The sequence below is a fragment of the Rhinolophus sinicus genome, chromosome X, assembly GCF_036562045.2.
Source record: "Rhinolophus sinicus isolate RSC01 chromosome X, ASM3656204v1, whole genome shotgun sequence".
NCBI lineage: Eukaryota > Metazoa > Chordata > Mammalia > Chiroptera > Rhinolophidae > Rhinolophus > Rhinolophus sinicus.
The window spans coordinates 108,395,861-108,423,659 of record NC_133768.1 but is presented as its reverse complement, the minus strand read 5'-3'; the positions used below and the strand labels follow the sequence as shown (position 1 = coordinate 108,423,659).

At 45.6% G+C, this 27,799-nt stretch overlaps 1 protein-coding gene across 5 annotated transcripts; it reads left to right on the top strand.

The window, feature by feature from the left end:
• TMEM185A (transmembrane protein 185A) lies at positions 1-26,599 on the top strand. Of its 5 annotated transcripts, XM_074323213.1 has the most exons (8): positions 73-199; positions 450-575; positions 11,793-11,969; positions 14,075-14,282; positions 19,779-19,862; positions 22,978-23,154; positions 23,679-23,802; positions 24,923-26,599. In XM_074323213.1, the coding sequence occupies exons 3-8, from the start codon at positions 11,911-11,913 to the stop codon at positions 25,165-25,167; spliced, it is 897 nt and encodes a 298-aa protein (XP_074179314.1). In that variant the 5' UTR covers positions 73-199; positions 450-575; positions 11,793-11,910; the 3' UTR covers positions 25,168-26,599. The 5 variants fall into 5 exon arrangements, with proteins under 5 accessions (XP_019568226.1, XP_019568228.1, XP_074179313.1 ...); XM_019712667.2 differs by lacking the exon at positions 450-575 and having other exon boundaries at positions 1-199; XM_019712669.2 differs by lacking the exon at positions 450-575 and having other exon boundaries at positions 1-199; positions 23,679-23,806; positions 24,923-25,097.
• Positions 26,600-27,799: the final 1,200 nt, after the last annotated feature.

Genomic DNA, 27,799 nt, shown 5'->3' with positions numbered 1-27,799 from the left:
AGCCCGGAAGGAGGGGCGGGAGGCGGTGGCTCAGGTTTCTCTGGGCGGCGGAGGCGGCGGGGACGCGGCTGGCGCGGGCACCATGAACCCGCTGTAACGCGCAGTCTGCGCGGCGCGGGGGGCGGGGGGAGGAGGAGGCCGCCGCGGTGAAGTTCTCCGCCATGAACCTGAGAGGCCTCTTCCAGGACTTCAACCCGAGGTGAGACCTCGCAGGCTCGGTTCCGGGGAGGCGCGGCCGGCGCGGTGCTGCACCGGGCGGCGGGGCAGCTGTGGCCCCCGGCGCCGGCCCGCTTCCTCCTCCTGCGCCCGGTTCCTTCAGCCCCCCGCCCCGACCCGCCGCGCCATCTAGAACCTCCCGGCTAGGGCCCCCCGCCCGGCCCCGAGGGAACCCGTTTCCGCTTGGTTTACCCTCCTTCGTTGCTGTCCCAACTTCCCCCTCTCCATTCCAGCTTCTTGCACCCCGCTGCCTGGCTCCCTTTCCCTGCGCCACGGCCATTTCACTTGCCTGCCCACCCTTAACCCCCACTCCAGCTGTTGCCTTCAGGTCCGCTCAGCCCTTCAGCTTTGCGTTGGAGGTAAGCCCATCCTTCCCTTGTTTGCTTCTTTGTCGAACTGATAGCTGAAACGTTGAATCCTTGGAGTTGGTGTCAGGGTATGGTCAATACCTTACATAATGCCTTTGGGGGTGAACCTGACAATTTTCCATACGCTTTTTCTCCTGTGTTCATTATAAGTTTATTTGCAGGAAGTAGATATTGCTGTCCTAGTTCCCAGTTGGGGAATATCCAGTGGACAGTGTGGAGAGAACACTGGCTAAGGAATCAAGTGTCTGTCCTTGCACTTGTCCAAGTGTTCTGTAACTCTGTTCCCTCCCCCAGGCTGTGAGCACCCTGAAGCAGAGACAATCTCCTGTTCTACTCACTATCCCCAGCATCTCCCAGCTTGTCTGACAAATAAGAGGCGCTTAGGAAATATTTAAGGAACTAAACTGGGCCCTAAGACCTGGATTGGAGACCAGGCCCTATGCAACTGAGTGATTCTCTGCTCATCTGAAAAGAAGTTGGCCCGATTGAGCTCTTAAGTCCACTGCTCTATGAAGGGAGTACCTAGTTCCCTTATTTCCTGGTGGGAGCCATGGACTCAATAAACCTTTTGTATGCTGGGTCCTATGGCAGGTGCCTTGGATGCTGGGAGGTCCCAGCTTGGTGGTGGAGAAGGGCATGTAAATAGATGATTTACATACAGCACTGTGTGGGAGCCCAGGGGAGACCACTGTCTGGGCAGCTTGTGGGGGATGAAAGGACGTCTTGGGAGTGGATGCGTGTTGGGAGTGCAGTCTCCTTAGGGACGGTGACATTTTAAGCTACTAGCCCTTGTGATTTCCTGGGTGCTTTTATTCCTCGTTGAGCACTACCAAGTTCATATTCTGATCTGGAGCGTCAGTGTCCCAATTGCAGTGTAGTCATTACCGTTGCTGGTCATGAAGGCACTCTGCATAGAGGAGCCTGTTGAGAGCACGTAACGGAAAGCAACCTGCAGTGCCTTCTCCTGCTACTTCTAGGGGTTAGGACTGGGCTGCAGGGTAGCAGGATTGGTGTTAGAGTTGCACGTACCTTGTGTGTCTACATTGTTTGGTGAGGGTGACAAAAAAGATGAGTAAATTGTGTCCTTCGGCCACTCACTTGTCTGTCCATTTTATCTTTAGAATGAGTATAATGTCTCAATAGGATAGGGAGGCCAAATTAATGATTGACTGCAAGGTGCTTTACAAATAGAAAGTTCCAGGACTATTTGGTAAGGTAACAGATCATTCCAAAGCTACGAAGAACTGCCTCGCGTGATCTAAGTGTCTGTCAGAGTTGCCAAATCAAAATAGTACAGCATAGATAACACCCTTAACCATTTTTTCCTGTAGCTTTTCCCCTCCCCTCCCGCAAAAAAATATTGGTGTATGAAAATTAACAGGGAAATATTAGGTATCTGAACAGATTTATAGTCATCATCAGCATGTTTATCAACACTTGAAGGCTACCTGGGTTGAAATGCATGGCTATCTGAAAAATCTTTTATAAGGTACTATTTTCTTGACACAGTGTTGAGTCAATGGGAGTGAGTGACGGCTAAGACAGTGGCCAGGTAATACTGGCAAGTCTGATTTTTTAGCTAGTGATGTGTCAGGTCTCGTGGGCATACCTGGTTTTTGACATTGTTCTTTAGCCTTGTTCCATGATGAGAAGGACCTTCCAGACAGCTAGAAAGCAAACTGAGGGGTGTAGACAGGAGATACCTTATGCCAAGGCTTCAAACCTCATTGCTGCTGCCTTGCTCCCTGCCTGTAATTCAGAGCCAGTTCAATAGCTCCCTCTGACCCCAGGACTTTGACACATACTGTTCTCTTTGCCAGAAATGTTTCCCTCTCCTTGTCTTCTCCTCCTGGATCTAGCTGACTCCAATTTATCCTTGAGATCCCAGCTCACCTGTAAACTTGCTAAGGGAAGCTTTTCTGATTTCCCCGGCCAGGTCCACTAATCCCTGTTTGTACAATCTCTGTAGCATACTTCACTCCTCCATCATAACGCTTATTTGTACACTTACATTTGTCTGCATATTTATCTGATTAATGCCTGTCTCCCTTCCTAAATGCTCCCCTACTATACTCTGCTACTGTAAGTTCCATGGGGCCAGAGTCATGACTGTTCATTATGGTATCCTGCATGCCTGGAATAGTACCTGGCTCAGTAAATATTTGTGGAATGAATGTATGAATGAATGAATGAATGAATGAATGAATGAATGAATTACTGTCCAGAACCTATAAGAGAAATCTAGAGCTGCGTCTTTCAGTCACTGCTTTCCTGGTGGTCTGTGGCCTGGTTCTCTTTCCTTTCACCCTCTTCCCTCCTTCAGAATGCAGCCATTCTGTTAGAGAGACAGGGAAGACCATGACACGAAAGAGGAACGTGGCTGCCTTTACTTTGGGTATTATGTGTGTCGCAGAAATAGTCACTGTCATGGTTTGGTGGGTCCCAAGGCATGGGCCATGACTCCAGAGCTCCTTTCCAACCTTTTGGCCTTGGGGAGTTGGACCTGCTGCTGTACTGCCAGCCTCTGAAAAACTGCAGTGACAGAGAATGATTCACAAGTGTCAACACTCAGATGCACAGGGCTACCAGCTGACCCTCTGCCTATTTCCAGCTGGCCCAGAACTGGTTGATCATGAACTTCCTTTTAGTTACTCAATAATTAAGACTGGCTGAAACACACACACTGGACCCACCAAGTCCTTCCCGGAATGCCTGAAGATTCCTCACAGCTAGGGAGCCCTGTGCATTGAATTGGCACACTATTCCAAGTCTACAGAATTGGCAAATTCTGACTCCCAGGTGTTCCTGGGAGTAGAGGTCTAGGACTAGGTGGCATTCAGCTGGCACCTTGCCCTCCCATGCAGCACTGGGACTTTCTGCTACCTTGGTGAGCTGCTGGCGCAGGAAAGGCCGTTCTGCCCCGGTGGCCAGGCAGTGCTCCAGGGCTGTGAGAGCTGCTAGGCCTTTGGAGTCATCCGCAGTGAATGCAGTGCCTCCCACCGGTGTGCTGGACCAGGACAAAGGCCGAGGAACCCTGCTTGAGGGGTGCCATCAAGTGGGCATGGAGTACTGAAGAGCTTGGTAGTGTTTAGAAACTTCCATATGCTGCCCCTTCTGAAGGCATTCTGGAGTCTGTGTAAGGGATCTCCTCTCCTATGTGAAGTCAGAAAAATGAATGTGATTGCTGGTAATTGTTAACCAAAGGCAGCTACCTGGCCTTTAACAGTCTGTTTGTAAAGTATTTATATTTAAATCATTCCTTACTCAAACACCTCCTGCGTTCCCGCTGTGTGCTAGGTGCCTAAGTACAAAAAGAAACGGGATGGGTCCCTCTCCACGCTCAAGCCCAGCAGAAGCAGCAGAAATGAATAGAGAAATTCACATTCAACCCAGGATGAGGCATTCCAGAGATGGGAACCAAAGGCTGTGGGAGCACCAGACGCAGAGCCACTAATTCTGTCTAGAGCAGGCAGGGAAGGTTCTACAGCTCCATCTTAGAGGAGGATATCATTGTGGGGTTTTGTCAGACCAGACGGCAGGAAAGGCATCTTAGGAGGGACGAAGTATGCAAAGGCACGGGGTCCTGGGAGGGCCTGGCATGTTCAGACAGTTGGGGAAAGGTCAGGGTGCTGGGAGCCCTGCAGGCAGCCTGTCAGGTGATGGAAAAATCCTGCCTGTAGTCTTATTTACGTATCAGTTTTTAAACAGCGCTAAGTGTATGTTGGTATTGTTGAAGAACTACTCACCACCCTAATGTCTGTTTACCTGTCATTCTGTCATCTCAAAGCACCTATAATAAGAAAAGGCTCTGATTATACTGAGGTTATTATTAATAATAGCTGTCACCTTTGGGGCACGTACCACGTGCCAGGCACGATGTCATTGCTTGGTAATCCATTATCTGGAATCTTGACAAGACTGTAAGTTAGTTATCAGCCTTGTTCTGCGGAGTCTTCAAGAGCTTGTGACCTCCCTAAAGTCACACAGGCAGCAAGCGGCCGAGTCAGGATTCTAAAGCGAGTATTGGTCTCCTTCTGAAGCCTGTGCTCTTTCCTGCATACCATGCTACCTCTCTAATTTAGTGACAGCCCCCCCCATGCCACAGTAGGTATGGTATACTAAGGCGCCTTCTATTTATGAGTTGTAAGTGATTAAACAAAACAAAGTTTGAGAGTTGATGCATCCAAATGAGTATTATCATTCAAAAAAGTTACTTAGGGAAAAGAGAAATGTGTGCATATACATATACCTATTCCATTGCTCATACTGCTTGTCGCACAGCTGAACTTTCCCGTGGAGTCAGGTTACATATAAGGAAATCAGTTTTGTCACTTTATAATCAAATAGCATTTTTGAACCAAAATAATGCCACCTAGTTTGATCACACATCTTATTCACTAAACTTGGCTCTGACTGACTTTGGGCCATTTCCAGAAACCGAATCTCCTCTCGGTGAAGGTTTGACAGCATTGAGGCTATTCGGGAGAACAGACTGCAGCCTCACGCGATTCCAGGAGGCAGGCTCCAAAGATGGTTTGAGCAATGAAGTGGAGTTAGTGCGTTGCCTCCCAGGGGGACTGTTGAATGGAGACAAGTCTCATTTGAATGCATACTTTCTGGTTTTAAAAATCTCATTCTCATTACTTGGCAATTACGCATATATTTTTCTTGGCTGTGAGTTCTTTGAAGGCCAGGATGTTGAGGCATTTCGTAAACGTGCTGAGGAGTGATGCTGAGTACAAATAGACACGTACCACTGGAGACTGTTGTAGGGAAGAGACAGTGGGGTGGAGGAGTTTCCGACGGTTTCCTAGGACTCGGGGAGTTAAGCTCCCCAATATTGGGCTTGGGGTTTCTCATCGCCTTCCCTGATCATAGGTCAGACCCGTACAAGGGGACTAGAATTGACGGTGAAAGCCTTGAATTGAACTCTAGAGACAGGCTCTTTATAACTGACGATTTGTAGTTTGTCAGCTACAACCTGATAGTACCGTGTTTCCCCGAAACTAAGACCTAGACAGACCGTCAGCTCTAATGCGTCTTTTGGAGCAAAAATTAATATAAGACCTGGTATTATATTATATTAGACCGGGTCTTAATAGTAAAATAAGACCGGGTCTTATATTAATTTTTGCTCCAAAAGACGCATTAGAGCTGACGGTCTGTCTAGGTCTTAGTTTCGGGGAAACACGGTAGCTGCTAAAATAGGTAAAATTGATTATTGACACACCCACCCACGATCACTCAGCTTCACGCCGGCCTGGGCTCTGTCTAGTCCTCCTTCAGAGTGATTTGTTTTTATTTGGCTTCTGTGCTTTCTTATATCTACTGGTTAGATGCCCTTAAACATTTGTCATCTTAATAAAACCAGTTAAAATCGCCCCAAAAAGACATTATATTTTGTCAGTAAGGGTCTGCTCAGTGTGGGGGGTGCAGTCCCTTTAACAATTTGGGAGAGTGTCAGTTAGCCGTTTGTCAATTGAAGTCACTGTCTGCTGTTAGACAGACAGGCGTTCACAGGGATGTGTCACCCAGAACACGCACACACGTGGGCATGTGCGTGCTCGTGTGCCTGCTCCAGTTAAGTCAGCAGCTTTCACCGGAGAAAAGTGAAGGATCTGAAGAGTCCAGGTGCGTTCTTTGGATTTGCAGGAAACAGATACTAGAACTTTTACCCTCACAGAGTCGTCTCTTTACTAGGTATATTCCCTCCCCTCTGTGATCCCTTTCCCTTCCCCCCAAAGTAGAGAGAGGGAATTTAAGCCTCAAGCCAAAGCTCCATATACATTTCAGAGAGGATAGTAGCTTTGTAGTTTGACCCATGTGACTCTCTACTCAGTCAGTGATTGCTTACTATCATTACCAATTCAGATGCAAGTGGAATAAATCCATTTTAGAAGTGTAATTGGGAAAATGAGATTTAGAAGTAGTGGCCAATGCCAAAATACCGGGTAGAACCTCCATTTGCTGGTTGGTGGAGAATCAAGCGAAGTTTATTTTTATACTTGGACTCTGGTCTGAATATTTCTTGAAAAGTAACTCAAAGTATTATAATTTAGGCTTTGACTGTGACGTTTCTAAAAATAAATTTTCCTCTCACTGTGTTATTGCTGCATCATATTCTTTCCTTGCCAGTCAGGTTTGGAATTTCCTATTTGATATACAGTTGTCTTTTTTTTTTACTCGGTCTCAAATGTATTGGTATAGTTCAGATACTATTCCTTCTTCCTCCAACTAAAGCTGTGTGTATAAATTACAACTTTCAAGTTTTCTGATTGTATTAATTTTTTTATCAACTTTGTAGTGTGTTCATTTTCTTCAAAGAACCAGCAGTTGGTTCTACTTACCAATTCCGTTTTTGAATCTGTATTTCCACTTTTAGTTTTATTATTTTTCTATTTTGGCTCCTTTTAAAAAACATTTCTTAGAAACTCAGTTCACTAGTTTTCCCTTTGCCTCTTTTTTTCTTTTCTTTTCTTTTTTGCTTTCATTTACACTTTTGCAATGGATACATTTTCTCTGAGTTTTGCTTTGGCAGCAGCCCAGGTGTTTCGCTATTTCAGTTGTGTTTTAGTAGTATATATTTTAAATATTCCCTGGTAGTGTTGTGTTTCATCCTTGATTGAGTCATTATTTAAGGAAGGAAACTAACATTCCTTAAGTATTACCTGCTTGGATTCAAGCCCTTGCTATAAGTGCTTTCTGATAGTTCTTTAATCCTTTCCTCCGTGCTGCCTGGTAGATAGAGGTCGTATTATCTGTATTTTGCTTGTGAGGAACCTGAGGCTCAAATAAAGCTCCACAAATCATCTCTTCAATGCTACTATACTACTTAATAAATGAATATTGAAAAAGATCCGTATGGTTAGGCCATTTTCTGTCAGTTTATTATGAATTGGGTAGAATTTCTGCCTCCAGTCTCTAGCAATTACAGTCTACCACACACATCTATACCTCTGTCAGTCACCCTTTTGCTCAGAAAATCTTCAGTGGCTTTCCATTGCCTACTAATACATTGCAAGGGCTTTACTTTGATATTCAAATCCCCTAACCATCTTACCAGAGCCTGCCTTTCCCTTATTTCCTCAGGTGCCTTTTCTCCCGTCTCCCCAGCACCCCACCTCCCCAAACTTCACAGAATGTACTCCACATGTTCCAGTCTCCTGGGATACAAAAGACTGTCTCCTACTTTTAAAAATCTTATCCCCTTCATCTAGAATTCTCTATTCCCAACCTACTGCCCCAGTCCCACCTCCCTTCCCAGTTTATCTGCCACATACCAGTTTCCCGTGGTATATATAGTTACGTGTGGATTCGTCATCCCCCTCTGCTCCTATTAGTCTTTGAGCATCTTCAGGGCTGAAGCTGTTTTTTTTCTCACCTTTGTGTATCCCACACATTGCAGGCACTCAAACAGTATTTTACATTTTTAATTAGATTTCTGTTTATTGTGTATCAGTGCCCCAATGATCCCCTTTTCCCCTCTGGAAAAATCTGTATGCATGTAAAGAAAGTTTCTATATATTTTTTGTCCTGCTACTTAATTCTCTTAATAGAACCATGCTATTTTTATCTACTTGAGTGTTCCTTCCATAGTTTCCTTAGGAACTTTGTGTACTTTATTTGTGATGATTTAATAGTTGTTATGTAGAAGCCCACAGTGAACACATCTCTGTATATTCTTAAAAGAACACTTGTCATGCTATTTCCATATTCTGTGGTCATGTTGCTAGGTTTTCATTATTTAGATTTTTCCTGATTAGTCATTTTACTAATGCTTTTTGTTTGGAAATCTAATTTATCAAATTACTGTACTAGTAAACTGCTTCTCGTGTCCTCACCCAGGCATGATAAACATTTGTCTTTAGCTTTCTTGTACTTGGTTTGACTTTTGACATTGGTTGCAAGTGTGACTCTTGAATGCAACACATTTAGATTTTATTTTTCAATCCAGTAAGTGACCTTTCTCATTATCAGCCTGGGATAGGCAGAATAATGAACACACACACACACGCACACACACACACACACACAAATATGCCCTCATCCTAATCCCTGGAACCTGGGAATATGTTTGTTACACGGCAAAGAGAAATTAAGGTAGCAGGTAGAATTGAGGTTGCTAATGAGCTGACCTGAAAATAGGCAGATTATTCCGGATCCTCTGGCTTGGCCCATAATCACAGGTCTTAAATGTAGGAGGTGGGGCAGCAGAGGTCAGAGTGAGTCCATGTGAGGAGAACTGGACACTCCACTGCTGGCTTTGAAGCTGGAGCCAGGGGCCATGAGCCAAGGGGCAGGACGCAGCCGCTAGAAGCTGGTAAGACAGGGAAACATTCTCTTCTAGAGCCTCCGGAAGGATCCCAGCCCTGGGCACACCTTGATTTCAGCCCAGTGAGACCCAATTCAGATTTTTGACATCCAGAACAGTAAACATAATGCGTTTGTGCTTTTTAAGCCACTAGATTACTAGCAATTTTGTATGACAGTAGTAGAAAACAAATACAAGGCTCTTCCTTCCGATTTCTATTTTTCCAACCCTAGTGTTTGAATTAGGAATTATATTTGTTGTATTATTTGTCCTCTTGTAAGTTCATCTTGTTTCTTTCCTATTTTTCGTTTTTCATGTAATAGACCCAGAACTCTTAATTTTCCTTTATGTCAGAAATAATAAAACAATCACTTTTCCAACATTTAAAACATTTTGGTACTTCTATTGTCATTATTTTCACTACTCTTTTCCTCTATTAAATAAGCAAACTGTCTTTTAGGGAAGATAATGGATTTAGTTTACAGGGTTTACCTCTCCCCACCTCATCTACTTTTTTTATAGTCTGAAACTCCTTTAGAAAAATTTTACCTCTACATATTATCCAATGTATGTATGACCCTATGTTTATAATTGCCTTTGCTTTTGTTAATCTTCTCACTCACTTATTTCTTTTAAATACTCGTATTCTGTCTATTTTCAAGTCCATTGTTTCTGGTAATGATACATGTAGCCAAATTTGGTTGACATATGGGTTCTGATTTTCTAGATTTTGTGATATCTCCCTGTGCTTTCAGAGAGAAAAAGTCATTTCAGCTGTTGACTTTCTGTCTTTGTGGTGCTCACTCCAATTCTCTTAGTTTGGGAATCCCCCCTTTTCTTGTCCAAAGTCTAGGGATGAAGTCATTCTTACGCTGGCATCTTTCAGCGGTAGCTCTTTTGATTTGTAGCAGCATGTAAAGGCCACCCCTTGTTTTTGAACGTTATTAGTCATCAGTAACATGTATTTAGTGCAGCAGTTACCAAAGTATTTTCCACAGACTCCTGGGGGGCCTCAAGGACTTTTCCAGGGGTCTGTAAGGTCAAAACTTTTCATAGTAATACTAAGTAAGACATTCTTTGCCTCTTTCTCTGGGTTGATGCTTGCACTGATGGTGCAAAAGCAGCAGTGGGTCAAATGCTGGCACCTGAGCACAAATCAGGCTGGTGACACAAAACTGTACTAGTCGTCATTGCATTTTTCACTAGTGTGCTCGCAGTTAGAAAAAACAACCAAAAAAGCCAGCTTCACTTACAATGTCCTTGATAAAGCAGGAAAAAAATATTAATCTCATTCAATCTTGACCCTTGAGTGCATATCGATTTTAATGTTCTGTGTGAAGAAATAAGAATGTCTAAAGGCCGTCTGCTGTATATTGAAGTACATTGGTTGGCTCAAGGAAAAACACTTGTACGCCCAGGCTGCAAGCTGCTGTTTTCATGGAACACCATTTTTACCTGGGACTGTGGTTATTTGTATTAGGCTGTTTGACAGACATTTTCTCAAAAACAATGCAAGTGAACTTGTCACTTCGAGGAATCCAACTGATGGTGGTTTTTGCAAATGGTAGAATTTGAGCTTTCAAGGGAAGATTACAATTTTTGAAAAGTTATATCCACCACCATGCGCTTGACAGCCTCCCAATAAATAAAATATTTCTGGTGAAGTGGCTTGTGCTAATAAGTAATGTGGGTTTTTTGCTATTGTATAGTGAAATGTGTCAACATTTGAAAGGTTTAATTATTTAGTGAATCAATATTGTCCAAAAGTTCATTGGTAGGGTTTTAGATTCCACACCATAGTCAACCTTCAAGAAGCTACCACTTGTTGAGTTTCGGTGTCCTATCAAAGAATAGCCACCATTATCTGAAAGAGCTGTTAAAATGCTGAGTTCTTTTCTAGTTGCGTATCTCTGTGAGGCCAGGTTTTAAAAATAAGCTTGAACTAAAACGACATATTGCAACAGAATGAGTGCAGATGTGTCTATTAGAATTTAGGAGGCTTCTGTGAAGCCAGACATTTGCAAAACTGTAAAAACAATTTTAGAAAATAGTTTTTTTATTAAAACTATTTTACTTGTGTCATATGAATTAATTTGTAATGATTTAATAAATATATTTAAATAGCAGTTTTACATTTTGATATAGTAAAAAGCGATTGGTATAACCCATATAAGCAAAGCTCTTTGGGGTCCTCAGTAATTTTAAGATTGTGAAGGAGTCCTGATACAAAACATTTTGAGAACCACTAATTTAATGCTTTACATGAAACACTTTTCATATTCACTATCACAACCACTTTATGAGGTACATATTACCTGGATTTTTTATTTTTGTAGATGAGAACACCACGAGACAAAATACTGTGTTTCCCTGAAAGTAAGGCCTAGCCAGACAATCAGCTCTAATGCATCTTTTGGAGCAAAAATTAATGTAAGACATAGATATTATGTTATGTTATGTTGTTATGTTACGTTATGATGTTATGTTATGTTATGTTATGTTATGTTATGTTATGTTATGTTATGTTATGTTATAAGACCGGGTCTTATATCATAGTAAAATAACACTGGGAACGCTGGGTCTTATATTAATTTTTGCTCCAAAAGATGCATTAGAGCTGATTGTCCGGCTAGGTCTTATTTTCGGGGAAACACAGTATGTTTCTGTGTGGAGTCCCTCCTACAGGAACCCCGGGAAAACAGGGAATTGATTTTAGTGTTCTTTATGTTTTTCTTATCCCCAGCACAGTATTTCTACTTCATAGAACTTTTCAGTAAGTGATCGTTGAATTAATGGCTCTTTTCATGTGCTGAGAAATCCTGTTGTTATTACTCCTCACGTCAGTATCACACATTTGTAAATGTGAATCCTCTTTAATCATTTTACTTCTCTCCTAGTAAATTCCTCATCTATGCCTGTCTGCTGCTGTTCTCTGTGCTGCTGGCCCTTCGTCTGGATGGCATCATTCAGTGGAGTTACTGGGCTGTCTTTGCGCCAATATGGCTGTGGAAGTTAATGGTCATTGTTGGAGCCTCAGTTGGAACTGGAGTCTGGGCACGAAATCCCCAATATCGGTAATACTGCGCGATAAAACCCTTTGGTCTCTATCCTGAGGGAGCAATATCTTGTTTTTCACTTCGGGTAAAGTAAGGACTATTTTCTTTTCTACCTATCCAGTGTTTGATAAGAACTATAATACAGGCAAACTGAGCTCTAGTCTTAAGTTTTTTTAAACTTAGGTGTTTGATATGCACTTTCTTGCAAAAGCGGTGTTATTTTGGGTGGTTCCGTTCCCAGCCAGCCCACAAAAGCCTATGTAACCTAAAATACATGAAAAATAGAGAACTGTTCTGCCGTGTTAGACTCGGAAGTATGAAGCCCCCATGTTGGTGGGAGCAGTTCTACTATCCAGAGTTGTAGCTCTGGTCATCAGGGATAGATCCATCTCCAGTTCAGTCCTGGAACTGGGGCTCCCCTTGGCCCAGTTTCCTAGTCCTGGGATTCTAGGGCTGTTCTTAGTGTGGGGGAGGTAGCTCGGCCAGGAAACAGTGAGTGCCTGAGATGGGGAGAGATGAGCCCCAGATGCTGTGCAGGAGAGCAGAGCCTTTCTTCTTGGCTGGCGCAGCTGCTCCAAGTTCCTGGAGTTGGCTCACTCCAGCGAGTAGCCTGGAGCTACTGGGGCCTGTGAGTCTCCCCTCTCTCCCTTGCAGAGACCGGAACTTCCGAAAGGGAAGAATGAGGAACTGAGGGGGGGCTATTCTGAACCTTCACCAGGAAGGTGGGGAGTGAAGGAATGCCTAGGGGACAGGTGGGGAAGAAAAAGGGGGACACCTGCAACTGCTCACGTGAGGAAAATGTAGAAGTTGGGACCACCTCAACTTGTTTAATTCTTGGTTAGTGACATTAAAATAAGATTTAGATCATGTAAAATACACCACCGCATATGTATCTAAGAACTTGAAAGTAGCCACACGAGGAGCCTTGGCAGATGGGGAGCGTTCATGTGTGGCTGTTTTAAAGTTATTGTTTTTTATGTTTGTTTTTTTTTTAAAGGATTACCGGCATGGCTGCAAATCTTTTCTTTTTTATGAGATATTTTCAGAAATCTGACATTTACTAAAAGAACGAAACGCTAAATCATTGAACATTTTGGGTTCCAATTATATCTAAATATAATTGATATTTAGATGCTATTTGAACTTTTCTCTCTTGGTTTAAGTTTTTAGAGCAAGGAAAGGAATTGTGTGTGTATAGTTGAATGTCCTGAGTGTACAGATGTGTCGTCTGGTGTCAACGATATTCAAGGGAACAGTGTTGAGTCCTATAGAAATAACCACTGACCTCATTTTCTCTGTATCCTAAACTCAATTATATTTATCCTCATCGAGACAGATCATAAATGTTCATCTACGTTTTGAATGAAATGTGGAAGGCCTTCCAAATGCTTTACAAAGCATTTTCCTGATTAGTGGCCTTATGCTTTTTTTATTGTTAATCTGTGAAGTTCATGCATGGTACTTAGCTAATTAAACGGATTGTTTTAAAAGAACAGTTTTAACTCTTTTGCTCTTCTCTTTTTCATCTGCAGGTGTTAATTCATCCTAATGGAATAGAAATGAAAATAAAAAGGCATTCAAACTTTTTATTTGTATTTTGAAACAGCACATAGCAATAGTGACTGTAACTTTCTTTAAATGTAACCCACACTTGTTCGTAAAACTAGAGTTATTTTTATAGCACTGCATGAAATGTTATTTACATGGTTTTTAATTTGTTAAGAGATGAGGATCATGAGATTTAAGGGACATTCGTCAGTTTTTAGCAATAGAAGCAATCAGCTTGAATAATCTTGGAAGTACTTGAATATAACGTTATGAACAAAAGTGTTTGTGTCCACTGTCAGGAAAATAACTGTAGCCATTACTTCTGAGATCATCCGTATATAGTTAAAACTTTAAAGCCGGTTTGATTTTAATGCTCACTTTTGTCGTTCTTTGATGTTGAAAGGTCGCCTATTAAATATTAAGTTAGCTTTCTACTTGGTATTTCCTTCACTTTTGGTCAGAGTTACAAATACGACTCAGTATCAGCATAAGTGGTGTTTGCCCTGGACTGCTTGCTTGGTACGGAGATTCCGCACTGAGGCTGTTTTTTTCCTTCTTCTTCTGTCCCTTTTTAGAGCAGAAGGAGAAACGTGTGTGGAGTTCAAGGCCATGCTGATTGCAGTGGGCATCCACTTGCTCCTGTTAATGTTTGAAGTGCTGGTCTGTGACAGGATCGAGCGAGGCAACCATTTCTGGCTCCTGGTCTTCATGCCGCTGTTCTTCGTCTCCCCGGTGTCTGTGGCAGCTTGTGTTTGGGGCTTTCGACATGACAGGTCACTGGAGGTGAGATTTCACAGATTTCAGAATAGTCAGTGATTGTAATGTTGATTCCTTGCCCTTTGTTAGGAAGAGATTGATCATTGGCTTTAGATCAGGGTATCTAAGGAAACAAAAGACCGTGGAAGTCATTGTTTCCCTCTCTCAGTGAAAACACTGGTTGTTTTCACCCAGACCATCAGCCTTCTTACAGCTTCACGTCTTCCCCTGTCCACCTGTATCAGTCAAGCTTCTCCTGGGAAACAGCACTAGTAGGAGAGGTGCAGGTATAGGTGTAGATGCAGAGATAGGTGCTTTATCTGAAGGAGCTGGCTCATGTGATTGGAGGGCTGGCAACTCTGAAATCCACAGGGCAGCCTGGCAGGCTGGACACGGGGCGGGAGTTGAGGCTCCAGTCTTGAAGCAGAATTTCCTCCTCTCCAGGAAAGCTCAGTTTTTGCTCTTAAGGCCTTTTAACCCATTGGATGGGACCTACGCACATCATGGAGGGTCATCTCCTTTACGTAAAGTCAGTACCTTCGCAGCAATACCTAGATTAGGGTTTGATTAGAAAACTGGCTACTATAGCCCAGTCAAGAGGACACATGAAACTAACCACCACACTGCCTCAGACCCCCTGCTCCAACACTGCATCTGGTGTCCGGTTAGCTTATCCTATATGTTTATTTACTCATTCAGTAAACATTTATCAAGGATTTGCTGTACACCAAGCCCTTTTTGCCTAAACATAGGGGATACACAGATAAATTTTTTTAAAAAGCAGTACTAACAATACTAATGCTAGTAATGAAAATAATTACAGATCACATTTATTGAGCATTTACTGTGTGCCAGGCATTGGGCTAGGCCCTTCGCATGCAGTGATAGCTCATTAAGGATTCACAACAACCCAGTGAAGTCGGCGTAGGGGTCATCCCTGTTTCCCAGAGAAGGTAAGCGATTTGCTCCCGGCCACTCATGTGGGGCAGGACAGGGATCCCACTGCAGTCAGCTGGACTCCGAATCCTGTGCAGCGAACCGCACGGGAGCCATGGGCCTACACCCCTGCAGCTCTACACACGTGGCTTCAGCGGAGAAGTGGACACTAGGAACGTTCTGTTGTGAGCTGCATGGGTAACGAGTGGCAGAAGGAAATGGCCTTGGGCTTCAAAGGGAGGGTAGGAGCTGGCGGGTGGCTCAGGGTACGTGAACCTTGAGAGGAAGGCACCTGTGGAGCGGGAGGGTGAGGAAGCAAAGGTCTGTGGAAACCGGAGGGAACAGAACCCCAAACAGCAGGATGGGCTTGGCCTCCAAGAGGAAGGACGATTTTTCTGGTGCTGGGGGAGAGGGTGCTGTGAACTGTGCAGGGGGTACCCCTGAGGGCTCACTCGCACCCTCCCTGCACGTCCCCAAACCTGGACAATCCAGCCACTTCGCTGTACTGCCCCCCCTTCTCGGCAGCTTGCCAGCAGTATGAAAATTTCATGAGGGAGTGCGACTAGGAAAACAAATGTCTAAAAAGACTCCTAGGGGGACAGTAATGCAAGCCAAGTTGAAAAGCTCTGAGCTAGATCCTCCCTGCTCTTCTGCAACCCCTTCCCCAGCCGTCTGTCTCTGCATGGTGCCCCCTCCCGCCCCCTGTTCCCCAGGAGTCATTCCCCACCTTGACCTGTTTTCTCTGCTCCCTGCCTGTCCATCCTCCTTCGTGGGGCAGGTCAGGCAAGCTCCCGCTTCAGCGTCTCTCCCTCTGGTTTCTCTAAGCATCTGCTCCTGAACGTATTGCACTCTCTCAGGTAACTTTGGTCTGTCTTACCGGAAAGAGAAAACAAAATGACAGCAGCGAAACCCTCTCAGTCCTCTGTTTGGCTGCTGTGCCTTTTCCTTTCATTCACAGAAAGGTTCCCCGCTCAGCCCCTGCACACCCCGAAACGCACTGAGCACTTCCCGGCCAAATCCAGCAGGCCGTTGTCAGTCCTCATTTTTTCTGGCCACCAGCCACACTGTAGCTCCTGGCAGCCCTGGTCCTTTGCTGACCAGTCTGGCCACCGCTGTGTTCGGCTCCGATGCTGTTTGTTAGTATTCTAGTTTTGGGCATTTTCTGTCCTCACGGTGTGTACTTCCTCTGAATATCTTGTTTACATTTTCTGTCTCCACTGCCACGTCATCTCCTAAATTCACATTTCGAAACTCATTTCTCCTCTAGCTCCAGATTCCGTATCGATCTTCACCTGAATCTGTATTCCCTACATTCTTACAGATAACATTTCCCCCAGTCATCCTCACCTCTCTACTTTATGCCTCTCTTGCTTTGCATGTGTGTCTATTACCTGAGCAAACGAAGTAAAACCAAGCTTTAAAAATCATTTGCAAAAGATTACATTAAGCGCAATCAGTGAGATCAAACATTATAGAGATTACTTACTTGGTTCAGCATTTCTCTGGGGGCTGTGGGTATGCAGTTGACCTTCTGGATAGGAAATGTTTTGTTGAACAGCACTGGCCTATGCGTTGCAGGACCTCTGCCCACTAAATAGTAGTGGGGGCACTCCCTCCCTCCAGTCTTTGTGACAACCAGTAGCGCCCCTGCACACGCCTCACCCCTCCCCAAGGGCGCAGCATCGCCCAGGTTCAAAAGCACTGAGACAGTTACCTAAATACCATTGGATAGGGGCTAAGAAGGAGGTTTAAGAAAACTGAAAACTTCTTTCTTTGTTTATTAGAAAGCCAAAGCATACACAAGGGCTAGGGCTGCATTGATCATGAAACTGTATTTGCCTAATGCAGAGTTGTCGAAAATATGTCATTCGTGTAGTGATGCTCTTGGCATCCCTACCTATGAGAAGAAACACCTGCCAGGAGTTGAGCTCCCCTTTGGTCCCTGTATCCCAGGAGGAGAAGTACCTGCATTTGCGAGGGGGTGATTGGGGATAGGCTCACACAGTGACATGAAGGAGTGAGGGTTGGCCAGAGAGCCCTATGCAGGTAGGGAAGGAAATGGTATTTTCCAGGCAGAGGGAATAGCAACGCATACAAAGGCAGAGGCAGGAGAAAATCTGTTGTGTTGAGTGCACTATGGTGGCTCACATCTGACTGAAGCACAGTTTTGCAAACTGCAGAGAGTTCTGGAGGTGGATGGTGGTGAGGGTTGCACAACAGTTTGATGTACTTAATGCCACCGAACTGTACAAAGGTGGGTAAAATGGTACGTTTTACGTCTGTTGTATGTTTTCTACCACAATCAAATGAATGCCTAGAGCATGAAGTGGCAGGGAGGGCATTGTGGCAGTTGGGGGAAAGGGAGGCTGTGTAGATGGATTGGGCAGAGTAGGGGCCATCTTCTCAGTTCCCCAAGCATCGTGGTGAGCTCGCAGGGACACCACTGGTATACTGGACATTTGTGAGGAGAAAGCAGTGATAGCTCATATCTGTGGGGACACCACATGGACCACTAGCTCCACGGGGTTTACGGTTTTATTATAGGTCACATTCCATTCCTTTCAGTGACATCATGGAAGGAGCTGGGTTGTTGGCAGTTGCTGTCATGAGAAGGTCGTACTATGCAAAAATCCATGTGGAGAACAAGTAGCGAGGGTGGACATGTCTTGAGAAATGGTGTGGTATCCAGTGGGCACATGCATCCCCTTAGGAATGAGTGGTGCTTATGTAAGAATGAACTGAAAATATGTTTCGTTTGCTTCAGGTGAGGGAATGAGTGGGTGAGTGAGTGATTTGATTTTCATTCATTCGTTTATGTATTAGTGTATTCATTCATTCATTTATCGATGGCTACTTGGGACACAAATACTAAGTTTAGACCTAATGACTTCAGTCAGTGGAACCGTTAGGTACTTCTTTTGGCCCAGAGGCCTAGGAAGGCATTGCTGAGTCACTACACGCCCTGTGAACTGGGAACTTTGGAGAAGCTCTGGGCCAGAGCCAATGGCCTCATTGTGCTTTTCCTTCTGTGGGCAGTGGCAAGTCATCGAACATCAGCTAGCACTGGAGGCAGACGGCAGACCGTCTGGAGGGCACTGGGGACCTGACGGCCCCCAGCACTGGAGTGTTTGGGGGCGTTGGGGATGAGGAGGGCATGACTAGGCGATAGTAATCGGAGGGAGAGCAGGCAGGGGAGTGAAGACAAGGCTGCGTGGTAGAGAGGAAAGGGTGTGGTGACTGACTCGGAGAGCGCGGGAAAGGAGTGTAGGACGCTTTCTGGCCTGCGGTTTGGGTAACTAGGCGACTGTGGTACCTGACAGCGGGAGGGCGGCCTGTCAGAGCGGGACAAGGTGGAGGTAAAGGTACTGGGAATAATGAGCCCCGTTTGGGACTGGCTTCCTCTGAGGTGCCTCGAGGAGATCTGGGTCTGGGCCACAGCATGAAGGCTAGGTTGCAGACAGACATGAGGGAACCGGCCAATAGGAGGTAATGCAAACCAGGGGTGTGGATGACATTTCTTCTCCCCCACCCCCAGAGCAGAGCCAGAGTGAGCGCACATGTGTTTGTGTCTCTAGTGGGGAGAGAAGACTGAGGTTAAGGCTTTGGGGCGCATCCCCATTTCAGGAGAGGAAAAGGAGACTGGGAAAGAATTGTCAGAGCACCAGGAGGTGGGTGAGATTGCATGCTGGGACCCTAGACGGAGGAAGGCGTGGTCACCAATATCAGCTGCTGCAGAGACGCCCAGTAGGATGCGAACTGAAGTGGTTTGATGTTGCAGAGGTTATTGGCGACCTTGAGGAAAGCAGTTTGCAGGTGGTCATGGGAGTGGAGGCCAAATCACAGTGTGTGGAGCTTGGAAAGGCAGGGTAGGCCATGGGGCTTAAGTATCCATGATGTCTCACAAAGTTTGATGATATTAGCTTGGTGCAAATGTGATAGCAGTTTCTGCAATTATTTTTAACCCTTTAAACCGCAATTACTTTTGCACCCACCTAGTAACAGAAAGAGAGCTAGAGCTAGGAGGGGATACTGGATCAAGGGAAGGGTGACTTTATTTGGTCTTGTGGTTGTTTTGTGTGTAATGGGAATGAGTTGAACTTGTTCCTGTGTTTCTGGGAGGGATCAGTGGAGTAAGCGGGGTTAAAGATGCAGTAAAGAATGTATAACTGATGTCTTGATGTGCCAGGTCCTTGAGGAGCCAGAAAGGAAGGTGCGCAATACAGGACTGAGTCCTGAGTACAAGAAGAAAGAAGTACAGGGGTGGTTAGGAAGAGAGGTGTTTGTGGATAGGGGCAGGACGGAAGCTTGGGGAGTCTACTGTGGATTGCCTCCACACTTGGTGAGCCTGGAAACAAGGCCATTGCCTGGGCGAGCATAAAGGACAGGGCAGCCGCTGAGCAGAGGGTACAAGGCAGAAGGCCAGGAGCAGGTTCACACCTCTGGTGCTGAAAATCAGGTGGTCCCAGTGTAACTTAATAAAACTTTTACCGTATTGTAATTTGCATTGCCTTTTAGTGTGCTAGCCAAGTAATTGCAGTATCGGGCAAACTTTTACTTTGTTTAACTGATTCTTCTCTTCATTTTTAGTTAGAAATCCTGTGTTCTGTCAACATTCTCCAGTTTATATTCATTGCCTTAAGACTGGACAAGATCATCCACTGGCCCTGGCTTGTATGTAACTTTTTAAATCCTTAAATAAACTTTTCTTTTTTTATTACAAAAGTAATTCGTGTTCATTGTAGAAAACTTGGAAAAGACAGATAAACCTAGGTAATAGAATATTAACCACCCATGAGCTACTGGGAGATAAGACAGTTAGTGTTTTTTGTTTCCTTGTTTTGGGGTTTATTGTTTTCTAAAAAAAGTTACCATCATATCATGTACATAATTTTGTATCCTGCTTTTTTGTTCTAATGTTGTATCATAAACATTTTCCCATGTCAATAAAAGGTCTTTAAAAACATAAGTGTTTAATTGATAGAAAATATTCTTCAAATGCATTTACCAAACCACCCTTATTTCTGAATATCGAGGTTGTTATCAGTATTTTACGATTATAAATCGTGCCGCAGCATATATTTTTGTGCATAAAAATCTTTGCCTGATTTTTTCCCATTGTTTTCTTGGGAAATACTCCAGAAGCAGTATTACTGGGGCCAGAGGGTGGGAACTTTTTGAGGTTTTGAAATACAGACTGTACTGCCAATTTGCTTTTCATGAAAGCTGTGTGAATTTATACTCCTGCCAAGGGCGAGGTCTGAGTCATGCTTGTAACCTGTGACTTCAGTTAATGAGTATTTGGTCAATATTGACTGTGCATATGGAAGGCAGGAAGGGAGGCAGGAAGGAAAGAAGATGGTTGGGTGGATAGGTGGATACACACACACTCACACACACACACACACACAACAAGCTATTAGGTTGGTGCAGAAGTAGTTGCGGTTTAAAAGGTTAAAAATAATTGCAAAAACTGCAGTTACTTTTGCACCAACCTAATACAAATTAGAGGACATGCTATGGTTTCAACTATTAATGCATAGAAAGAAGATGAGAATAAAGGTAGAAAAGTTACATTGCCTCTGACAGATGAGGTCATGCAGGTGTTTTTCTTCCCCCTGCTGCTTGATATGTACTTTTGCACACAAGACATTTTCTGTAATGGAAATGGTTTACGTTTAAAAAAACAAAAGTAAAAAAACATATAGTAAAAAAAGAAAATATTCATTTGGTGACAGGGAGGAAAATAAGGGAATGTATGTTGCCTCTACAGTGAATAAAGCAAAACTCATCACTTCTCCCCCAAGTTTTTGAGAAAATAATAGAAAATTGTCTATTATTTTGTCCAGGCACCCATCCTACATCTTCAGGGAACTGTATCTTAAGAACTGTAATTTGGGTTTAAAACTTTGTCTTGTGACACAGAGGAAACAAATCTTGGTAAGACCAAATTTTTAGTGTAAGGTACAGTCAGGGGGTAAAACAAACAAGAATAGGAATGTGAATGTTTTCTGTAGGTGAACAGAGGGATTTTTCCAGGCCCGATCCTGTGCAGGTCCCAGCAGATGAAGCAGCCTGATGGCACGTTTCCCACAATGATCAAGAGAGACCAAATGAGGTTCTTATGAGCACTACCATTCTGTTCACGAGGGGCATGCGACTAAATGAGAGTCTGATCATAGGAAAGAGGCTTTGCATAGGCTTTACAGCAAAGCCTCTGACCAGGAACACCAAGATATCAGGACTAAAAATCATACACCACCTCAAGTCATTGGTCTAACAAATAAAAGCCAAGAACTGGTAGAAGAAACACAGGAGAAAATATTTGGGACTTGGGGTTAGGTGAAGAGTTCCTGGAAATGACACCAACTACATGGTCCATAAAAGGAGCTCAAAAGTGAAATGAAATGAATGAAAAGATAGGCCACAGACTAGGAGAAAATATTTGCAAAGCACATGTCTGACCAAGAACTTGTATCCAGAACATCTAACGAACTCTCAAAACTTCAAAATAAAAACCAGACAACCTAATTTGAAAATTGACAAATCGGAGACCCGAACAGACCATTCACAAAGAGGATATACATATACTGAATGGGCACGTGGAAAGGACATCGTTACACGTTAGGGAAAGGCAAATAAAAACCAGGATGAGGTACCATAATACCAAGTGCTGGGGCGGATGCAGAGGGACGGGGACACTCGCATGTCACTAGGGGGAATGCCAAATTGTATAGGCCCTCTGGAAAATGGTCTGTCAATTTCTTATACAGTTAAACATGGAGTTATCATGTCACCCAGCACTGCCAATCCTGGGTATTTCCTAGAGAAGTCAAAACATACAGCCACACACAAAAAAAGTGTTTATAGCAGCTTTGTGATAATCAAAAGCAGGAAATCACCCAAATCTCCTTCCACGGGTGGCTAGATGAACAGGCTATGGTACGTCCATCCAGTGGAACACCACTCAGCAATGAAAAGGAACAACCTGTCAGTACACACAAGTTGGAAGAATCTCAAAGATATTCTGCTGATTGAGAAAAGGGAGTCTCAGAAGGAGACGTGCTGTAGGATTCCATCTGTAGCACATTCTTGAAAAGACAAAAGTGTGCTGATAAAGAACAGATCAGTGGTTCCCAGGGGTTATGGGTGGGGCGAGGGTGTGACACAGTGAAGGGACAGCATGAGGGAGTATTGGGTCAAGGAACTGTGTCCTGCCTGGGGCTATGCAGATCGATGCTTATATGTATGAAAAATCAGAACTGTACACCAAAAGAAAACTGTCAGTTTAACTGATTGATAGCACAAGACAAAGGGCTAACAGACGTGTCCCAAGTGGGCTGTACAAGGGGAGGAGAGATCATAAGGACCCCAGGACTTAGCCTGTGGGCTCGTGGGGGCATGAAACAAGGTCTTTCTGGTACGACAGCACCAGACACGGAACCCGTCTGGGGGAGGTGGCAGGGACCAGGTAGCGGAGCCCTCCCAGCATCAGTGTGCGACGTAGCAGAGGGTCTCTATACTCTGGGAAGCTGAAGTTTCCAGGGAGCACATTCCCCAGTCGGGCCAAAGTACCTCCGGCAGGATGGGGAAATGGCCTGTGAATAGGGGACGTCAGGGTGAGATGGGGCAAGTGTGCGTGGCGCTGACAGCACTGCCCCATTTCCCTGGGGGCTGGGGCACTGTCTTCGCTGCAGAGATCAAGCAAGGGATTGGCTCCGCCTCCCCTCAGAGGCTGGGGCGCAAGTAGATGACCGTAGAGACATTTCTTCTCTCTTCCTTCCCTCAGGTTGTGTGTGTCCCGCTGTGGATTCTCATGTCCTTTCTGTGCCTGGTGGTCCTCTATTACATCGTGTGGTCTGTCCTGTTCCTGCGCTCCATGGACGTGATTGCAGAACAACGAAGGACACATATCACAATGGCACTGAGCTGGATGACCATTGTCGTGCCTCTCCTTACTTTTGAGGTAAGCTCCCAACACCAGAACTTCCAAGGCCCCCAAGGCCTCCCTTCCCTATGACAGCACCGTGTGGACCTATAAGGGCAGCCTGTTCTCCCTGGAAATCACCATAAGCCTGGAGAGCATGCCAAGAGAATGACAGATTTAGAATGTCATTTCTTTGGGGAGGCTGGGCACCGGCAGTGAGAAATGCACCTTTCTGGCTATGATGCATCTCTATCAATTTGTCTACTTCTAGAAAGAGGAAGTTGGATGTTGTATTTTCATATGTGAGTTCCATGGAGAATTACAGGATGAGCACTGTTGACCCCTCCAACCAAAACCAGGAGGAGTTTCCCATAACAGTGCTGGTGTTGGGAACTTTCCAGGTGGACAGATTTTGTTTCCCTCAGAGGAGAGAGTTTCTGTGGTCTCCTGTGGAGCTGACTTTCCCCATTCTGAGACCTGACGAGGGAGGGGTGCTCTGGCTTCGGACCTTGTCCATTTTCAGGTGCTATATCAAAGAACCTCAACTGTTGCTCTTTCCTTAGATCCTGCTGGTTCACAAACTGGACGGCCACAATGCATTCTCCTGTATACCAATATTTGTCCCCCTTTGGCTTTCCTTGATCACTCTGATGGCAACCACCTTCGGACAGAAGGGAGGGAACCACTGTAGGTACTCAGCCTTTCAGAAGCCCTTGACCTGTGTGTCTGTCTGTCTGCATGCGTGCATGTAGCCCTGCTCTATGAAAGCATGAGCCTGAGGGCCCCAATTAAGGAGTTTTCATGGGAAAGCTAGCTAGTGCTGAGAAAGGTCTGGAATCTTCCAAGGGAAGGACGTGCTGTAAACCTTGCTTTCCCGGCCCTGCCCCACAGCCTCCCTAGGAGTATGTTCTGCGATTTGCAGTAGGACTGACCCTGGCAGGTAGCCTCTCTGAGCCCCGTCCCATCCACTGCAGCATGAGAATCAAGATACCTCCTTCTCAGGGACTCCTGAGGATTAGATGAAAATCCACCTTACCCACCAAACCCCAGGAGTCCTCCTAGGTTCTGTTTCCTTCTCGCTTTCCCCAGTGTCACACCTGACATCACAGATCTTGACGGTGCTGCCCTCCTTGCTCTCGCTTCCTCCACCTGCACACTAGGATACCCAGATTTGAAGTGATCTTTGAGGAAGCTCTCTTCCTCAATAGACTAAGCTCCTTTGCTTGTCATCCTTGAGCATGTTCTTCTGGAAGCCAATGGAACAGGGTATCGTGGCCCAGGAGAGCCAGCACTGAGCTGATAGTCCCCTGGTACACGGACAGGAAGAGCAGGCCTCAGAGAAGTAGCTTTGAGGTGTCCCCATGAGCTCAGGCCACCTCCTGGCCTGGGCCAAACATGCTTTCCTTGGATGACATTCTTTGTCGTACACGAGTTTATCCCCGGAGGGGAAGGATATCAAGAGAGTCTAGATGTTGCAGATATTTGAGGGCAGTACTCAAACTGGAGCCCCCATCGAATCCCAGGACGGCCTGTGCAAGCGGACTGCCCCACCCGCCAATTCTGATTCAGGAATTCTTGGGCCGGGCCAAGATTGCAACCCTATCAGGGCCCCAGGGACACTAGCACAGCTGGTCTGGGAACCCCACTTGCAGAACGCTCACATCTGACTTCTTGTCCTTAGTGGTATTGAGGCCTTGCTCAGTTTTCATTTCTGAGACAGCAGGAGAGAACTTCTGATGCAGGAAGGAAAAATAACACGAAATGCAGCGGAGGCTAGTGTTTGAAAAAGTACATTTTTCTTTTTCAGGGTGGTTTGGTATTCGCAAGGATTTCTGTCAGTTCCTGCTTGAAATCTTCCCATTTTTGAGAGAATACGGAAACATTTCCTACGACCTCCATCATGAAGATAACGAGGAAACCGAAGAAACCCCAGTTCCAGAACCTCCTAAAATCGCTCCTCTGTTTCGAAAGAAGACCAGGGTAGTTATCACCCAGAGCCCTGGGAAGTACGTCCTCCCACCTCCCAAATTAAACATTGAAATGCCAGATTAGACAGCACTTCCTGGGGCAGAACACAAGCGCACCGGGATGCACGCACACCTCTACCTTCCTTTGCCTCTTTTTCACCCCCCAGAACTGGAACTGGAGCTGGGTCTCCAGGTACTTCCATCTCATGCCTTGTTTGCACTCAATGCCTACCAGTGACTCACCACAACAGGGCACACAGGTGGTGTGTCTGGTGACTGGAACAGATGGTGTGGGGTGGGGTGCGTCATCGGATGGGCTGCAGGGAGCGTGTGTGAGGGGAGAAAGCGCGCTGGCTCAGACCCATTGGGGATGGCCGATTAGGTCAGAGAAGAACCATCTACAGAGCTGGTTTTCAAAGTGCTAAAATTCCTCTCAAAAGTGTTCTTTGAAAATGTCATTTGACACCGGGCTGGCCTTGCGCGCACGTGCGTAGCTCAGATTCTCCTGTTGTGGCGCAGTCAGTAGGAACTGTAAATACGCCTCTGGCACCCCGTGTGTATCCACGCCGTCATTACGGTTTGTGTTCTCTGCTGTGGAAGTAGTTTCTCTTTGGGCATGCTCACAGCAGTTTTTAATGGCCCCATCAGTGAGCCCTTTCTAATAGAGTGACTCTGTGCCTGTATAGTATTTATACAAATATTTTAGCATTGTAATATACCGTGTGAAATCCTAGTTCTGTACAGTATATTGTGTTAAAGTATTTTTTTACAAGCTTGTACTGGAGACACACGTGTTCTATGGCGGAAGTAGAAGTTGGTGGCACACCTGTCCCGCCCCACTGTGGTGCCACCCCTCGATGGGACATCACCATTTCCCCTTGAATTTCTCCACATCCATAGTAGCTGCTACTGCCAGAACAGCCACAAAGAGCAAAAAAATGGTCTGTGCTTTTCTAACATTCTGGGACTATTGCCTTGCTGGAAAACAAGAAAGCACGACTTGAAACTGGAACACTGGAGGAAATGGCTGAGACTAGACACAGCCAGCAGAGTGGTGTACATGTGAACATCTGACACATTTTGTCTGCTCCCAACAAGGACGCTTCTGGCTGCGCTCATGCTTTTAACTAGGAGTGCAGCTGCTCCAAGACTTGGTGGTGGGGCCATGAGTTAAAAGGGAAGAAAGCAGATCCGACAGGATAGCAGCCTTCTACCTGGGAAGAAGGAGGCCGTTTTTTTAAAGGAGGGTAAAAGGAACACTGTTATTTTCATCCAGGACAATCATGGATGGTTAAAGGTGGGCAGCTGCTAACTTGACTAAACTGGGCTCAACTGATGTCCAGCGCATACATGAATCCAGCCTGGCCGTGGCCTCCAGCTAGGCTGTTTGTCTTGGGGGGGAGGGAGACATTTGCAGTGGTGTAGCCTTTCCTGCTTGGTGTGTAACAAATGTAGCTCAATCCACTATTTTTGCTCCCTTTAGCTGTTCAATAAACTGGTTCCTCATTTTCCACGTGCACTGTGTCGGTCTTGCTTTAGATATGGTCCAGGACTCTGCAGTTGTTCTCAGCCAGTGGGAAAGGAAACCACTAGTGTCCACAGGTGGCCAAGACACGCGGGGGCAGGTGAACATCCCTAACGAGTCCTCAGGTACAGCGTGAACATGCCTTATGCAGAAGGAAAGGGGTGTCTCAGAGATTCTGCCATTGGCTGGGGGACGCAGTGCCATAACTGTTACAGCCGAGGGGTCCTTACAAACGTGTTCTCGGGTTCCAAGATTGTCTAAAGCTGAAACTGGCTTCTCAGTGGTCCCGAGGCATTGCTTGGTCACATCAGCGGCTACATATTGCATCTGATGAAAGAAAATACTCTGATTTCTGTCCTGAGAGCCCTACCTGCCTGTACAATTAATGGGCACTGAACTCAGGAGGCGTTTCAGCGCGTGTTTGCAGCAAGAGACGAGGAAGCCCACCACTTGGCTGCAGGTGGATGATTTCCTGCAGGAGCCAGAGGCCACAGATGGATCATTTCTGAAGCTCATTCATTTCAGACTTGCTGTTAGACCAGACACCCTTTTTGGTAACCACAGTCGCTATGACTTCACTGTCACGTATGTGCTACCTGCTGTATGTCCCAATGAATGCTCAGGCCCCTGTGAAGCAGGTGCAACTGCGATTACCCCCGTGCAGAAATGGAGCCTCACAGAGGTCAAGTAACAGGCCCACAGTCATGCAACTAGGAAATGGCAGGGCCAGGATGCCTGTGTCAGCAAGACATATGCAGGACCCCGGGTCTCATGCACTGGGGCACAGTGCCTGGGCACTGGGCTGCTAACCAGTCAAGTTTGGGGGCATTTCTGCTTCATGGAAATCTCGGGGGCTTCGGGGGAGATGGCCCTGCATGTGGGGAGACTGCTAGACTGACTGCGCTGCGTGGCTGCTGCACTTGATCTGCACACCTCCAAGCACCACAGCGCAAAGAAGGATGGCCAAGTTCAAACCCTGGGCACGAAGCAGGATGGGGGTCCCTGCTGATGTCGGTCAAGGAAAGAAAGTCGAGTATGAAGGCCAACAGCTAATGCCCTCAGAGGCATGCACAGGAAGACACAGGCTGTGACACGGGGCGCAGGTGGGGTGGGGCACGAGCAGGCTGAGGAGTGGCAGCAAGAAGGACCCATTCTCATCCATCTGTCAGGTGGCCAGGGGACACTTAGCTAA